Source organism: Bos grunniens, chromosome 18 (assembly GCF_055505025.1).
Source record: "Bos grunniens cultivar Pamir isolate PY7600 chromosome 18, Bosgru_T2T1.0, whole genome shotgun sequence".
Taxonomy (NCBI): Eukaryota; Metazoa; Chordata; class Mammalia; order Artiodactyla; family Bovidae; genus Bos; species Bos grunniens.
In genome coordinates, this window is record NC_141182.1 from 53,955,601 (window position 1) to 53,972,740 (window position 17,140).

The following is a 17,140-nucleotide window of genomic DNA, read 5'->3' on the forward strand; positions in this document are numbered from 1 at the left end:
TCCAGCTTGGGATGTCATGTGAGACCGGACGTTGAACTCAATCGTCTCTTTCTCACCTCCTTCACTCTGGAGCCCTTCCCATCTTTCCTGGATGTTTGTGACCCTGACACTTTGAAAAGGGCAGGCCTCTTTTGTGTAATGACCCTGCATGTGGATTTGTCTGGTGTCTCCTGGCGATCAGATGCATTTTTGGCAGGAATTCCCCGGAAGTGATTCCCTGGACATGTCCTCCTTGGTCTGTCATTGCAAGGGCACCTGATTTCAGTATATTCTACCCCTGGGGATGTTTGCTTTGATTACTGGATTAAAGTGGCATCTGCTAGGTTGCTCTGGCACGAATCATTACTTTTCTCTTTGTAATCCCTCCGTTAGCTTTAAACACATACACCTTGCTTTGTTATGTAAGCAGTACATCTTGAGGATTTCAGTACATTGTTTCCTAGAAAAGGAATCTTGCCATACCAGCGAAGAGAACTCTCTCCTGCTTTTCTTTTACATGTGTGTGTCTCCCTTTATATGGAAGTACCATGATTTGCTAAACAGTCTATAGATGAATGGTGCTGGTGGTGGTTTAGTCTTAAGTCAACTCTTGAGACTCCAAGAACTGTAGCCCACCAGGCTTCTCTGTCCATGGAATTCTCCAGGCAAGAATACGGAAGTGGGTTCCCATGCCCTTCTCCAGGGGATCTTCCCGACCCAGGGATTGAACCTGGGTCTTCTGCATTGCAAACAGAAACTTTTTACCGACTAAGCCACCAGGGAAGCCCCTATAAATGGATATTTGGGCCAATTCCAGTCTTTTGCTACTCCTTTGTTCTTCAAATACATACTCTTGGGGTTCTCCTGCCCCCTCCCTTCTGGCAGAATCCTTAATCCTTTCTCTCATTTTCTCCTCTTCTGCCTGACACTGATCCACCATTTTCTCTCCTTTCTCCACACTCTCTCTCTAGATGATCTCACCCTGCTCCTCAGCTTAAAATTCCTCCCATGTGCCAATGATTTCTAAATTTATATCCCCGCCCCATCTCTTCCCTGTACTCCAGGCTTGTATGTCTAACTCTGTTTGAATGTCTGCTAGGATATCAAATTTAAGAACCCCCGCCTAAACAGAATTCCTGACCTCATAGCTCATTTCTCCCTAGAGTTTCCCCATCATAGTGAATAGACCCACCAACATTCTAAACATTTGAGCCAAAGATAGAGTCATTTAAATTTTTTTTAATTGAGGTACAATTCATGTAATATAAAATTAACCATTTTAAGCAGGAATAAAGTGTAGAAGTGTTAGTTGCTCAGTCATGGCCGACTCTTTGCAACCCCATGGACTGTAGTCCACCAGGCTCCTCTGTTCATGGGATTCTCCAGGCAAGAATAGTGGAGTGGGTTGCCATTCCCTTCTCCAGGGGATCTTCCCAACCCAGGGATCGAACCTGGGTCTCCTGCATTGCAGGCGAATACTTTATCATCTGAGCCACCAGAGAAGCCCTTTCACTTTCATTGTTAAGCATGTATGACTTCTATTTATTTTTAAAATACTTTATTTATTTTTGGCTGTGCTGAGTCTTCGTTGCTGCAAGGACTTCTCTCTAGTCACAGCGAGCAGGGACTGTTCTTCATGTGGTGTGTGGGTTTCTTATTGCAGTTGCTTCTCTCGTTGCAGAGCAGGGGCTCTAGGGCTTCAGCAGCTGTGGTGCATGGGCCCGTAGTTGCGGTTCTGGGCTCCAGAGCACAGGCCTAGTGGTTGCGGTGCATGGGCTTAGTTGCTTTGCAGCATGTGGGATCCTCCTGGACCAGGGATCAAACCTGCTTCTCCTGCACTGGCAGGAGGACTCTCCACCACTGAGCTACTAGGGAAGTCTTAAAAGTAACCATTTTAAAGTGCACATGAGTGGCATTTGGTACCGTCACAATGTTGTGCAAACATCACCTCTATCTAGTCCAAGAATTGTCATCACCCCCAAAGGAAATCTGATAGTGATTAAGCAGTCACTCCTCATTCCCCCCTCCCTCAATTCCTGGCACCTGCTAATCAATTTTATATCTCTACAGCTTTACTTATTTTGGAGATTTTTTTTTTTTTTTTTTTACTGCATGGCATGCAGGATCTTCTCTGACCAAGGACTGAACCCATGACCCCACATTGGGAGCACAGAGTCTTAACCACTGGACCACCAGGGAAGTCCTGGACTTTATATAAATGGAATCATATACATGTGGTGTTTTGTGTCTGGCTTCTTTGCCTTAGCATACTGTCTTCAAGGCTTATCAATGTTAAAGCATGTATCAGAATTCCTTTCCTTCCTTTGGCTGAATAATATTCCATTTTATGGCTATACCATACACAACATTGTAAATAAACTGTATTTGAATTTTTTAAAAAGTGGTTAAAAAAATTAAATGACAGATGCAGGGCTTAGAATGTTGTCTGGCATGCAGCATACCCTATGTAAGTTGCAGTGATGACACATTGTAAAAACAATACTGTTGTTGTGGTTATTATATGTGTCCTTCAAGATCCCTTCCAGTGTCACCTCCTCCAGGAAGCCTTCCAGGTGAGTCCAGATAGGATCCGTTGCTCAAATTTCCCCAGAATATTTTATTTAGTTTTTTCTTTAAACCTCAGCAAAACATGTCCCAATTATTATACTCTGTATTCTACACCCCACACCAAGGATCAGAATATTATAGTCGTGATAATTATAGTGTTTCTCTCTCTGGCTGTAAACAGGCTGGCCTGGCCAGTCATAACCACTGGATTAAGCCTAAAAGCAGAGCTTGTTTCATTCACTCAAATATGCCCAACACGTCGTCTGGAGCCAGGAACAGGGAGACTTCTCAGGCAATATTGGTGGACCCAATAACCGAACCATTTGGTCCCCTCCCTCTCAACTTGGAATGTGCGTAAACCCAGGGTATGCAATGGTGCCCCAAGGATTCATAAATTCATGCAAAAACAAGTTTTTTGCCAGGAGTTTGTTAGAAATATCTTTATTACAAGTCTCTTTTTCCCTCAGTTTTATTGAAAAATAATTGACATACATCACTGTATAAATTTTGGACTTCCCTTGTGGCAAGGGGTTCTTTCCCTGAGATTCTTTCCCTCATATGGCAAAGAATCTGCCTGCAATTGGGAGACCTGGGTTTGATCCCCGGGTTGGGAAGACTCCCTGGAGGATGGCATGGCAACCCACTCCAGTATTCTTGCCTGGAGAATCCCGTAGACAGAGGAGCCTGGTAGGCTACAGTCTACAGGGTCACAAAGAGTCAGATACGACTGAGTGACTGACACACACTGAATAAGTTTAAGGTGTACAGCATATGGGTTTGACTTACCTGTATTGTGAAATGATTACCACAGTAATTTCAGCCACTATCCACTTTGTCTCAATAAAAAGAAAAGAAGGAAAAGAAAAAGAAAAAAAAAATTCTCTCCTTGTGTTGAGAACACTTAGAATACTTCTTTTTAAAAAAAAAAGTATTTAATTATTTGGCTGCATTGAGTCTTAGTTGGGGCCGGCAGGATCGTCGTTGCAAATGAGAGATCTTCACTGTGACATGCAGGATCTTTTTAGTTGAACACACTTGTTCCTGGACTTCCTGGTGGCCCAGTGGTTAAGACTCTGTGTTCCGGTGGCACCCAGCATAAGTTCAATCCCCAGTCTGGGAAGATCGCACATGCCACTGTGGTCCAGGAGGGGCGGGGGGGGGGGAGCAGATATTTTTGTTCTTCTTGATTCATGTTTTGTACAAGAAAAAATAAGAGCCCACATTCTTCCACCAAATTTTCCATTTATCCATTTATTTATAGCCACATAGATTCATGGATCCCTATTTTATTCAAGGGGCTATGATCTGTTGCCCTCGTTTATAACCTTGATGCTCAAAACATGCAGATTTGACCCGTAGGAGCCCTGTGGGAGCGCTTCAAGCTGGCTCTGTGCCCTTCCACCTGTTTTCATCATTTTTTTAGTATTTCCTTACTTTCTGACCCCCAAATGTTACAAGATCATCTTGTATATTCCCTGTCCCACGACTCCTTGAATCAGTCATTTTCTCAAGGGAGAAAAGAGTGTACTTCTGAAGGCAGGTGGCTGACCCCCTCATCCCTGAATGAGCCCCTCGGACTCTGATTTCTAAGTGACTGGGCAGAATGAACGGCAGAGGCAATGCTCTGATGGTTGCCATGGAGACTGCTAAGGCCTCGGAGCAGGAGGCGGTGACGTCACTGCGGGAGCTAGTGCAGCGAGCAGCTGCATTCATGTCTCGGCCAGGCCACAGGGAGGTGAGGGCAGCCTTTGGGCCAGTGGCAAAGCATGAGCCTTCCTGCCTGCTGGACACCCACCCACGATACCCCAGTGGCAGCAGCCCCGGAACGTTCAGCAGTTCCAGATCTGCTAGGAGTGCCAGAGCCTACAAGACCTTTGAAGACCACCGCCAAGAACGAGGGAGCAGCATCTTCAGACCCTCCATGGTGCAGCCTGGCCTAGGACTCAGGATGCCCCAGACCGCTGGCAGACACCCACCCCCTGCTTCACACTGTTTAAGTCCCTAAGGAATTCCCAAGCACCTCCTCGGAGGAAGATTATAGAAGGCTGGACACCTGCAGCCCTGTGGGCCGGGCCAAGGGCATCTCTGACCAAAGTGGACAAACTGGGCCCTCTGAGGCCTCTCCCTTCACCTTTGAGCATGGCATCATGGATAATTTTTTGATCCCCAAGGCAGCTCAGGTGTGCACCAGCAGACTTGGAGAGCTGGGCAAGATGCTGTTTGGGGGCAAGGACATTGCACTGTTGCAGCATGGGTGCCAGGCCCTTGAGGTGAACAGTTACAAGTTCCTGATGATCCGAGGTATCCCGGAAGACTGCAATCATGAGAAGTTTGAAGAGATCATAAGCCCCCCGCCCCCACCCTAAAACTTTGAAGTGGCTGGAAAGGCCTTTGTGGCAGCCACCTTTAGGCTGGCTGAGGGCATCAATTACGCCATGATCCCCGGGGAAATCAAGAGCAACGGCAGAACGTGGAGCTTGGTCTACATGCCTCGGAAGCAGTTCCTGACCAAGCCGACCCTCTTCCTGCAGAGCGAGGCGGGGACGGTAGAGGATGTGTCCGGGATCCTGAGACAGGAACTGCGTCCAACAGTGATGGGCCCCAAAGAGCTTCCTGCCAGGAAGTGCTATGTGTAGGGGCCAGGGAAGAAGCCGGGGGCCGGGACCACCAACTGAGTGGTCGAAGTGCCACCTCTGGACTCCCCAGAGAAGGAGAGCAAGGCTGGAGATGGCAAGAAAGGCAAGGGGAAGCACAAGAAAAATCGACAGCACCACGCATCTGACAAGGAGTGGTGAGGTGACCTCGGGTGGGCGTTGGGGGCGGCTGAGTGAGGTTGGGTGTCAGCTGAGTGGGTGCAGGTAGCGACTTGGGAAGGTTGCTGCTAAGTCACTTCAGTCGTGTCCGACTCTGTGCGACGCCAGAGACAGCAGCCCACCAGGCTCCCCCGTCCCCTGGATTCTCCAGGCAAGAACACTGGAGTGGGTTGCCATTTCCTTCTCCAATGCATGAAAGTGAGAAATGAAAGTGAAGTCGCTCAGTCGTGTCCGACCCTCAGCGACCCCATGGACTGCAACCTACCAGGCCCCTCCGTCCATGGGACTTTCCAGGCAAGAGCACTGGAGTGGGGTGCCATCGCCTTCTCCGAGCGACTTGGGAAGGTGGGTACCCTCTAAGTAAATTTGGGGAATGTGAGTAGTGTGGATGATGCGGTGAGGATGGGTAACATTCAAGAGAGTGGGTAACTTTTGAGTAAGAATGGGTAGCATCTGACTAGTGTGAGTGAAGATGGGCATTTTTATCTGAGTGAACTAGTGGGTGACATCTGAGTGGGTGCGGTTAACATCTAGCTGAGTGGGGATCACTGGTCCATTCATTCATTCACTCTACAGGTGTGTATGGCACACCTACCATGCCCCAGGAACTGTTCCAGGAGCTGGGGATACAGAACTGAGCGTACCCAACACAAGGTTCTACCTTCACACCCCTCCTAGTGAGTGGTTAATGTTTGAGTTACTTGGGAACATCTGAGTGGGTGTGGGTACCATGCGAACAGATGTGGATAGTATCTGGTTGAGTATGAATCATTCATTAACTCAACAAATGTTTCCAACACCTACGGTGTTGTTATTGTTCAGTCTCTAAGTCATGTCAGACTCTTTGCAACCCCCTGGACGGCAGTACACCAGGCTTCCCTGTCCTTTGCTATCTCCCAGAGTTTGCTTAAACTCATGTCCATTGAGTCGGTGATGCCATCCAACCATCTCATCCTCTGTCGTCCCCTTCTCCTCCTGCCCTCAATCCTTCCCAGCATCAGGGTCTTTTCCAGTGAGTTGACTCTTCGCATCAGGTGGCCAAAGTATTGGAGCTTCAGCTTCAGCATCAGTCCTTCCAATGGATATGCAGGGTTGATTTCCTTTAGGATTGACTGGTTTGAAATTCTTGCTGTCCAATGGGCTCTCAAGTCTTCTCCAGCACTGCAGTTTGAAAGCATCACCAGGCACTATTCCAGGCATTGTGGATACATCAGGGAACAAAAGAGACCCAAACCTTGCCCTCACAGCATGCATATTAAATATTTGAGTACATGTGGGTAACGTCTGAGTTGTTTGAATAGTTGAATACATATGAGTGAGCATGGATCCTTTGAGTGTGTGGGTAGCATCTCGAGTATGAGTGAGTACATAAACTCGAATAGGTAATATTTGAGTAGTTGTACCCAACATTTGGGGCTTCCCTGGTGGCTCAGAAGGTAAAGAATCTGCCTGCAAATGTAGGAGACCTGAGTTCATTCCCTGGGTCTGAAAGATCTGGAAAAGGGAATAGCTGTGGGAGTGATACCTGAATACGCATGTGGGTATTATTTGAGTGGGGTGAGGGTAACTTCTGAGTGAGGATGAGTCCCAAAGAGTGTAACAACCCGGAGATGCCCGGGTACCAGCTGCGCAGTCGCAGTTGGAGCCTAGCTGCTGATCAGAGGGTTGCTATGGAGACTGTGGGCTGCTTCTGGCGCCTGCGTAAACAGGTGTTTTCAAGAAGTGGAAGAGGAAATAGGGTCCGGAATTCCAGGGTTTTGCACAACTTTTACCAGAGTTGAGGAATAGCCAAGCAGGAAGAATGTTTTAGAGAGATTCGTGCTCGGGAGCAAGGCCACAATCCCCTTTGCCATTCATAGCGGCAAGAGACTAACCCTCTTGCTGGGTGGGTATTGCGGAGAGGAGGCCCAGACCCCTTCAGCTTTGGGCTCTTCTGGAAATCTGCCCATTGCAAAGTCTACAGCCATTTTTTTGTTTTGTTTTGTCTTTTATAAGGACTGAGCTTCTCTGATAGCTCAGTTGGTGAAGAGTCCACCTGCAATGCGGGAGACCTGGGTTAGAATCCGCCTGCCAGTGCAGGAGACACAGGTTCCATCCCTGGTCCGGGAAGATCCCGCGTGCCATGCAGAGCAGCTGGGTGGGCCTGTGTGCTCTGGGCCAGAGTACTGAGCGAGCCTGCGCTCTAGAGCCCAGGACCTGCAACTGCTGAGCCTGTGTGCCACAACTACTGAAGTCTGAGTGCCCTAGAGCCCACGCTCCACAGCAAGAGAAGCCACCATAATGAGAAGCCCGCACACTGCAGCTAGAGAGTAGCCCCCCTCTCTACAACTAGAGGAAAGCCCACACAGCAACGAAGGCCCCGCACAGCCACAAATAATTTTTTAAATGCAATTTACAGACTCAGATCCTTATCTGCCAAATTGTAATAGTGGAGACAGCCCGCCTCCCCTGCCACTCAATGTATTATGATGGTGGGTGTCAGTCATGTCTGTGAATTCCAGCATCCAATCCCCTTTCTTATTTCTGCAAGGCTACCTCCATTTTGACCCCCTCCCAGAGCCAGGAGATGGAAGTCCTTTCCCCATGCCCCAACCTTGGCAGCCAGGATGCAGGCAAGCCACCCACCCTCAGGCAGTCAGAAACTCCTGTTAAGACCTTGCATTTGCAGCAGCTGTCAAGACAGAGGAAGTTTCAGAGTTCATCCTTTGATATGATCTAAAGCCTGCAAGACTCTGATTTCTGTCCGTTCCGCAAGCTGGCTGTCTACCATCAGCCTCGGAAGCATTTGTTTTGGGCAATGGTTGGGATAAAGCCATTCCTGCCATCCTCACAGGTATATTTGAACAACTTGCAAGAGCGTCCATGGTCTAAAAGTTTGTAGCTCTCTACTGATCTTTGTTGCTCAGTCGTGTCAGACTCTTTGCCACCCCATGGACTGTAACCCATTCCTCTGTCCATGGGATTCTCCAGGCCAGAATACTGGAGTAGGTTGCCATTGCCTTCTCTAGGCGATCTTCCTGACTCAGGAACTGAACCCAAGTCTCCTGCATTGCAGGCAGATTCTTTACTATCTGAGCCACCAAGGAATCACCTAGTCAATGGACATGAGTTTGAGCAAACTCCTGGAGACGGTGAAGGCCAGGAAAGCCTGACATGCTGCAGCCCATAGGGTTGCAAAGAGTCAGACAAGACTTGATTGAACAACAACAATTGATCTTTGTATTCCTTGTAAATTGCCAACCTGTGCATACTCACTCACAGCATATTGTACTATTTTGTCTCTTGTTCCCTCAGAGTTTACAGAATAAAGGCTGCACAACCCTCAGGCACGTTCATTTGTGGCGTATGTTATTCTCCCATCAAGACACATTCATTGTATAGCAACAAAGGCCAGTGTGACATTTCTTCTCATCATATTGCTGTATTAAGACTGCATTTGTGCTTCTTGTGGGCTTGCGGTGTTTCCCAGACAATATTCATGTTTGTAGACACAACATGAATGATTGTTCAAGGCTGCTCATAAAACCCCAAACTCCTACCACTTCTCTTTCGAGTTTCTCTAGACCAATTGAAGAGTATCCTGAGATTGTAATGCAAACTGTTGCATAAAACAGTTGCCATTTGAAGCTACTTATCAGTGTGGGTCCAGACACGGCTGACACACTGCAGACCCTAAGTAAACTGGATGTGCTAGCTGATGGAAGGTTGCAACTGGCCTTTGTAAACCCCTGTTTTGAAAACGTGGGTTCAATTAAAAATCACTGTTCTTTGTGGTTGATGCTATATCATACAAATATGAACTTATAAAATAAATGGCTTCCCAGGTGGCTCAGTGGTAAAGAATCTGCCTGCCTGTGCAGGAGACAAAAGAGACGCGGGTCCCTGGGTCGGGAAAATCCCCTGGAGAAGAAAATGGCAACCCACTCCAGTATTCTTGCCTGGGGGAAATCCCATGGACAGAGGAGCCTAGTGGGCTACAGTCCATGGGGTTACAGTCAGGCATGACTTAGAGATTGAGAACGAACATCAAGTGCAATCATAGCCCATTCTTCGATGTGTTGGGGGGATCCAAGGTAGATTTAGTTTGGAGAAGCAATCTGACTGCTAAAAAAAAAATGCTTTGAAAACCGCTTCTGTGGGGTGCCCGAAGTTTTCCAGGGCTGCATTGTTTTTATCTTAAAAATGATGTTGTTTATTTATTTCTGGCTGTGCTGAGTCCTCGTTGCTGTGCGGGCTTTTCCCTAGCAGGGGCTGCTCTCTAGTTGCGGTGTGTTGGCTTCTCATTGTGGAGCTTCTCTTGTTGCGGAGCACAGGCCGTACGGCACGTGGGCTCAGCAGTTTCAGCTCCTGGGACCTACAGCACAGGCTCTACAGTTGTGGTGCGGGCGCTTAGCTGCTCCTGGGATGTGGAATCTTGCCGGACCAGGGATCGAACCTGTGTCTCCTGCATTGGCAGGTGGATTCTTTACCACTGAGCCTCCAAGGAAGCCCCCACACTGTTTTTGAAAAGGGATGTTATCAGATCTCATGGCCAACAGAACACAAAACACACAGCTTTCTCCTGTCTCACAGGCTTCCAGTGGCTGATGGGAAAGGTGAAAAAATTTCTCTTGAATAAAAACAGTAACAGCTATCCTGTGTTGCAGGCACTGGGCAGTCCTTCATCCTCATTAATTCACTGTATCCTCCCATCCCATGAGGTATGGGACTTACAGGTCCATATCTCCTGATCCAAAACCTTGGCACAACACAGATAAATATCTCTGCAAGTGCATAGTGGAGCTAACTCTGAAATTCCTCTAACTGGTTTCCTCACTAGGCAGCCTGCCAGTTAAAGGAGCATGTCTGGTGTGTGGAGGTTTGGAGGTGAGGAGGAGTGTTGAACAGATGGCCTCAGTTCAAGTCCTGGCTCCTCCACTTCGCAGAGCGTGAGCCTGGGCAAGCCACTTAACCCCCGGTGACTCGGCTTGCTTATCTGTAAAATGGGGATAATAGTAACCAATTTCACCAGGTTTATGGGAGGAGTAAATTTGTTCAGATGTGTAAATGATTTAGCAGTGACCCACAGGGGGAAGCTGTTCAGTGTGGGCCACTGGGATCCTGGGCCCAGTGTCAACTGGCGTTTTGCGTTGACAAAGAACACGTCAAGCTGGTGTTAGATCTCCGGTTCCGGAACTTGACAAATATGTACCAAGCTCCTTCAGGAGACAATATGTTCTCTGTGTGCTGACAAAAGGCTGCTTTGGAATGTGGGATGCCAAGGGGCAGGTTGGTGAATCCACCAAGGTTCTGACCTTCAAGAGATAGTACCCATCTGTGGCTGGCATCAACAGAGCACACAACAGAGGGAGAGGCAAAGGATTTGGAGCTACACAGGCCTGGGTTCAACTCTTGACTCTGCCCCCTGTTTAGCTATGTGCCTCCAGGGAGCTGACTTCACTGCTCTGGGCCTGTTTCTTCATCTGTAAAGTGGGGCTATTGGTACCCATGCTATAGATTCTTTGCAACCAGAGATTATACAACCTGCAGTGAAAAACAGAGGCTCTGAAATAGTCATAGCAGCTTTAATCATAAACCCTGGAGTAGGAAATGGCCACCCACTCCAGTATGCCTGCCTGGAGAATCTCATGGACAGAGGAGCCTGGTGGGCTACAGTCTTCCAGGGGGTCACAAAGAGTCAGACACAACTGAGAGACTAACACACTTTAATCATAAAACTGCTAGGACCCAGATCTCCATTGCCAATGAACAGATAAATTGTGGAGTAATCACACACACTAACAAAAAGAAATGAACTACAGACACACAGAGCAACACAAATGAATCTCAAAATCACGATGTTAAGTGAAAGAAGCCAGACAAAAAGGGCACGTGTTATATGAATCTTTTGATATAAAATTCTAGCAAAAGCAGCACTTGAAGGACACAAATCAGATCAGTGGTCGGGGGGTAGGCAAAAGGGGACTGCCATAAAAAGTGCAAGGGAAGTTTTGGGGGTTCTATATATTTTGGGGGGGTTGGTTTTTTTTGGTTCTGTATCTTGATGGTGGTGATCATGACTAAAACTTACACAGGGGACATTTTTAAAAGAATATGTTGTGTAAGATGTAAAGTATACTTTCAGTAAAGCTGACAATGAAATAAACAGTGGGGTGGTCTGGAGGTGGGCTGCATGAATAAAGTACTTCATTTCCATGCCTCAATTTTTCCCATCTGTGAAATGGGTTGATGATAATAGTACCTGTTGCTGAGGGTGGTCATGAAGACTCAAAAAGATGTTGTCTGTAAGATCAAGTGGTCAGTAAGGGGGAGACAACTTTGCAAGAAAGTTCAATGAAAGATATACAAACACCAAAGGTTTAATTGACTCCTGAGAGAAGGGAGGTCTAACCACTGGATTGCCCTGATATGAGGCTGGCAACCAGGGGCAGGCAGCAGACAGAAATTCTGCATGCCGGGACAGAAGGCATTTTAAAACATTTCCAAGGTTCCCATCACTGAAAACAGCCTGCTGGGGGTCAGGACACAGCACAAGAATTCTTTCACTTCAGCAATAATTATTCTGCAGAGACAAGGTCAAGGAATAAAAGTTGAAGGTTTTAAGTTAAGTTTTCTCCATTGGAGTCTGAGGAATTAGTAGCTACACTAGGGGGTCTGGGTTCCTATCCTGTGGCTGCTATAAAAAATGACCACAGACCAGCTGGCTCAGAACAACTGTGATTTATTCTCTCACAGTCCTGCTAGCCAGAAGTCCAAAATCAAGGTATCTGCAAAGCTGTGCACTCTCCAGACACTCTACGAAGGAGGCTTCCTTACTTCTTCCAGCTTCTGGTGATTCTAGGTGTTCCTGGGCTGGGGCCCCATCACTCTGGTCTCTGCCTCCATCTTCACATTGCCTCCTCTGATTCTGTACCTCTTTTCTATGTCTGCATCATCTTCCTTTGCTTCTTTTTTTTTTTTTTTTTGGCTGTGCTAGGTATTCATTGCTGTGCGCAGGCTTTCTCTAGCTGCAGCGAATAGGGGCTACTCTCCAGTTGCGGTGCTCAGGCTTCTCGTTTCGATGGCTTCTCGTTTCCGAGCATGGCCTGTACGCGTGCAGGCTTCAGTAGCCGTATGTAGTACACGGGCTCAGGAGTCCTGATGCATGGGCTTAGTTGCCCTGTGGCATGTGGAATCTTCCTGGGATCGAACCCATGTCCCCTGCACTGGCAGGCAGATTCTTAACCACTGAACCTCTAAGGAAGTCCTGCTTCTGTCTTATAAGGACATTCCAGATGGCAGTTAGAGTCCACCCAGATAATCCATGGCAATCTCATCTCAAATCTTTACTGACATCTGCAAAGACCCTTTTTCCAAATAAAGCAACATTTTCAAATTCCAGGGATTAGAGTGTAAAATCTTTGGGTAGATATTTTTCAACCTGAGAGGCCTCCCCACCTCCACCACTCTAAAGGGCTTGTCTCCATTGCTAACATTGGACAAACCCTAATTTCCAGTCTGGCTTTTTGCTGGTACTTCCAGTCAGTCAAGTTCCTATGGGGACATTCAGTTTCTCCTACCTCTGCCCAGCCCCACCAGCCATCACCTCTATCAGAGTCATTTGGGAAGACTTTTAAAAATAGACATTTTAAATATATATATATATATTATTTATTTGACTGTGACGGGTCTTAGTTGCAGCATGTGGGATCTAGTTCCCTAACCAGGGATCAAACACAGGTCCCCTGCATTGGGAATGCAAAGCCAGCCACTGGACCACCAGGGAAATCCCTGGAGAGATTTTTTAATGCAGTACCCGACCCCCCACCTCAAGACCTTCTGATCCAATAGGTTAGACTCAGGAAACTGAGATTTCTAAAACTCTCCCCAGCGATTTGAGAATCACTACTTTAGAGAAATACATGAATGAATGAATCTTTCTTTAAATATATGGTTGCTGTAACAGCCAACTTTGCTTCTGTACTCACCAAAAGCCTTTAGATTTGGGATTAGGGAGGGTGGGAGGTGGGAGTGACCCGATTATGTGGGCAGAGTGTGGACCACAAGGCTACTTCCTGCTGTGTTTGTGGAGGACCTACTATGTGCTGTCAGTTAACCCAGTGGTATCTGGTTCAAAAGTGTGGATAATTTATATCCTATTCACTCTAGACAGGGATCTTATGTACATGCATTTAGGACAAATCTAGTGACTGTGCCAAGAGTCCCTTGGACTGTGTTCCCATGGGAACTGTGGCAAGAGTCCCTTGGACAGCAAGGAGATCAAACCAGTCCATCCTAAAGGAAATCAGTCCTGAATATTCGTTGGAAGGACTGATGCTGAAGCTGAGACTACAATACTTTGGCCACCTGATGCAAAGAACTGACTCATTGGAAAAGACCCTGATGCTGGGAAAGATTGAAGGTGGGAGGAGAAGGGGATGACAGAGGATGAGATGGTTGGATGGCATCACTGACTCAATGGACATGAGTTTGAGCAAGCTCTGGGAGGTGGTGATGGACAGGGCTGCAGTCCATGGGGTTGCAAAGAGTCAGACACGACTGAGCGACTGAACTGAACTGAGTGACTGTGCCAAGGTTACATATGTCATCTGGGAGAGAAGTCTTCAGAGATTGCCTGTCAACCTTGCTCCCACCCCCAACCCTCCACAGGCAACAGGACAAATAAAGGAGCTTAAGACTGTAGGGCAGGGAACTTCCTGGTGGTGTAGTGGTTAAGAATCCACCTTGCAATGAGGGTGACGCTGGTTGGATCCCTGGTCAGGGAACTAAGATCCCACATGCTGCGGGGCAACTAAGCCTGCCCTCCACAACTAGAGAGCCCATGCACCAAGAAGCCTGTGGGCCACAACAAGAGAGGAAAGCCTGCACACTGCAATGAAGACCCAGTGTGGCTAATAATAATAATAATAAAATAGTACGGAGCTAGAACCTCAGAAACCTGAGTAATTCAAAGCTCTGCCACTTTCTGGCTGTGTGACTGCCTTTAGCCTCAGTTTTCCTCATCTAGAAAATGGGAATAATACCTGTTCCGGAGCGGTTGCAGGATTCAAAGAGAAAATACACAGGGTCAGGGGCAAAATAGGTGCTCGAAAAAAATGAATTATTATCAGTATTGTTACATTCCAGGCTTGAAGGCTTACACAAAGGGGAAAGCCGTTGAGAAAAATTGAGATTGATCTGCTTGATATGTAAAGAGTTCAAGACATGCTATTAAGTGAAAAAAGCAAGTTTTATAGCACTAGGTCCAGCCCAATCCCCTCACTCACTCATTCAACAAATATTTCGAGCTCCCATCAGGACTGTTCTGGATTCTGTGAATTCAGCACTGAACAAAGCAGACAAGTATCCCTGCTCTCATGGGGCTAGTATTCTCATGTGAAAGTGAAAGTCACTCAGTCGTGTCCGACTCTTTGTGACCCCACGATCCATACAGTCCATGGAACTCTCCACAATACTGACAGTTCTCTCAGAATACTGGAGTGGGTAGCCGTTCCCTTCTCCAGGGGTCTTCCCAACCCAGGGAACAAAACTGGGTCTCCTGCTTTGCAGGTGGATTCTTTACCATGTGAGTCACCAGGGAGGGCCAAGAATATTGGAGTCGGTAGCCTATCCCTTCTCCATCGGATCTTCCCGACTGAGGAATCAAACTGGGGTCTCCTGCATTGCAGGTGGATTCTTTACCAGCTGAGTTACCAGGGAATCCCCAGTATTTTCATAGGGTGAGACAATAAATAAATGAATAAGAAAAAAATAAAAATAAAAATAAATAAATAAATGAATAAGAAGATACCAGGAGGAAGTAAGTGATGTGATGAAAATAATTCATGATATTGAAAATCCTCATGGGGTAAATAAATTCTACCCATGCAAGAAGTTTTTTTTTTTTTTTTTCTGGAAAAGTACAGAGGCATTTAACTCTGGTTCCTTTGTGGAGACAGACTGGAGGCTTGGGGCTGGGAGAGGGAGGCATTTTTCATTTTACACCTTTCTATAACTTCAGCGTTTTCTTGAATGTGTCGCTTTTATTATCGTTGTTTTTAAGTGGCAACCAAGTATAGCTGGGTAGAGAAATCTGAGCCATGTTTTGTTTTCTTCCTCCATCCTCTTTGGATTTTTTTCATTTCTTTTAAACAAGAATACAAGTGGGAGCTATAATTATCATTTTTTTTCTGGGGCGGCTGAAGAATCCCGCCTGCCAGAGATGAAGGCCCAACAGCGGGAGGCTCAGGGGTTGGCAATTTTTGTAAGAATGTTTAACATTTGAGGGTTTTATTTCTAGGATAATCCTCCACCCCTTCCCCCACCACACACACGATTTTTACCGGTTACAAAATCCGACGCCTGATCTGCGAGGTCATTCTCACGTGGAAGGCTTGACTTCTCAGAGTTGGATTCTTAAACCTCAACCAGAGGTGTCCTAGAGATTTTTAGTTTCCAGCTTCCACAAAACAGCTTCTCTGGGAAGCCGATGTGGGGAATAAAGTCTAGGGAAGTAATAAGCTGAGAAGGGGGACTGCCCCGCGCCACCCTCCGCCCACCTCCCTAAGGTCGGCTCTAAAGCCGACCGGAGTGGAGGAGCGCACCTCGTTGCCATGGAGACCGCTGGGAGGCGAGGCGAGAAATTGTGCAAAAGGGAGGCCCGGCGGGGGCTGAGCCCCGCGGCGACTGGGATGGAGTTTGTGAGCAGGAGGAGGAGAAAATCCAGCGAAGCCTAACAACTCGGCTCTAAAAACAAAAACAACCGGAAGGAGCCAATACCTGTGCAAAAGCCTCGCTGAGACCTTAACCGTCCCCGCCGCCCGCCCCAAGCATTTTTCTTCCTTCTTTCCCTCTCTCCCTTCCCTTTCTTTTCGCTCCCTTCCCACTTTCCCTAAACATCTGCGTGCTTCCTTCAAGAGTGAAATAAAATCACACGTGGTGACTTAAACAAAATTACACGTGTTCATTTTTATCTTATGTTAACGTGGTTAGTTTACAGATTTTGTTGGTGGTGGGATTTTTCTTTAACACTTCTATTTCGTTATAATCATTCTCTTTTGTAATCTCATGGTCGCAATCCTACGCACTGAAACAGTATCCTGAAAAGGGTCCATGGCACAGAACAGGTTAAGGATTCTTGGGCTAGAAGCAGGTAGAGGTCACTCAACAGTTTGACGGGGAGGGCAGTGCAGTATGACTTCTGTAAAATGATGACCTTTGAGCAGAGGGAGATTGCCAAGAGGAGGGGAAAACACAACTCTCTGGACTTGGGGAACAGCTTGTGCAAAGCCCTGAGGTGGCAGTGAGCCTGTTTGTTGAACGAACAGTGAGGAGGCACGTGTGATAGGGCTTTGTGGGCCTCAAAGTTACCTGGAAAGCTTTGCAAATCCTGGCCCCAAGTCCCAGGGATTCTGACCCCATAGGTCTGTGGCCACATCTGAGGACCTTCTATTTAATTTAACTTAAAAAAAAAAAAAAAAAAACTTGAAATCCTCAAAAGTGTAACTATTTATTTATTTTGGCTGACCTGCAGGGCAGGTGGAACTTCCCCAGCCAAGGATCGAACTTGTGCCCCCGGCATTGGAAACAGAGTTTTAACCACTGAGCCACAGCTTATTACTTCTCAGCTTACTACTTCCCTAGACTTTATTCCCCACATCAGCTTCCCAGAGAAGCTGTTTTGTGGAAGCTGGAAACTAAAAATCTCTAGGACACCTCTGGTTGAGGTTTAAGAATCCAACTCTGAGAAGTCAAGCCTTCCACGTGAGAATGACCTCGCAGATTAGGCGTCGGATTTTGTA

General features: G+C 47.0%; 1 protein-coding gene across 1 annotated transcript; it reads left to right on the forward strand.

Annotated features, from left to right (window-relative positions):
* Positions 1-4,544: 4,544 nt before the first annotated feature.
* PNMA8C (PNMA family member 8C) lies at positions 4,545-5,488 on the forward strand. Its single transcript, XM_086353255.1, is given in 1 exon segment — positions 4,545-5,488. A coding segment is annotated over 1 exon segment (648 nt). The 5' UTR covers positions 4,545-4,694; the 3' UTR covers positions 5,343-5,488.
* Positions 5,489-17,140: the final 11,652 nt, after the last annotated feature.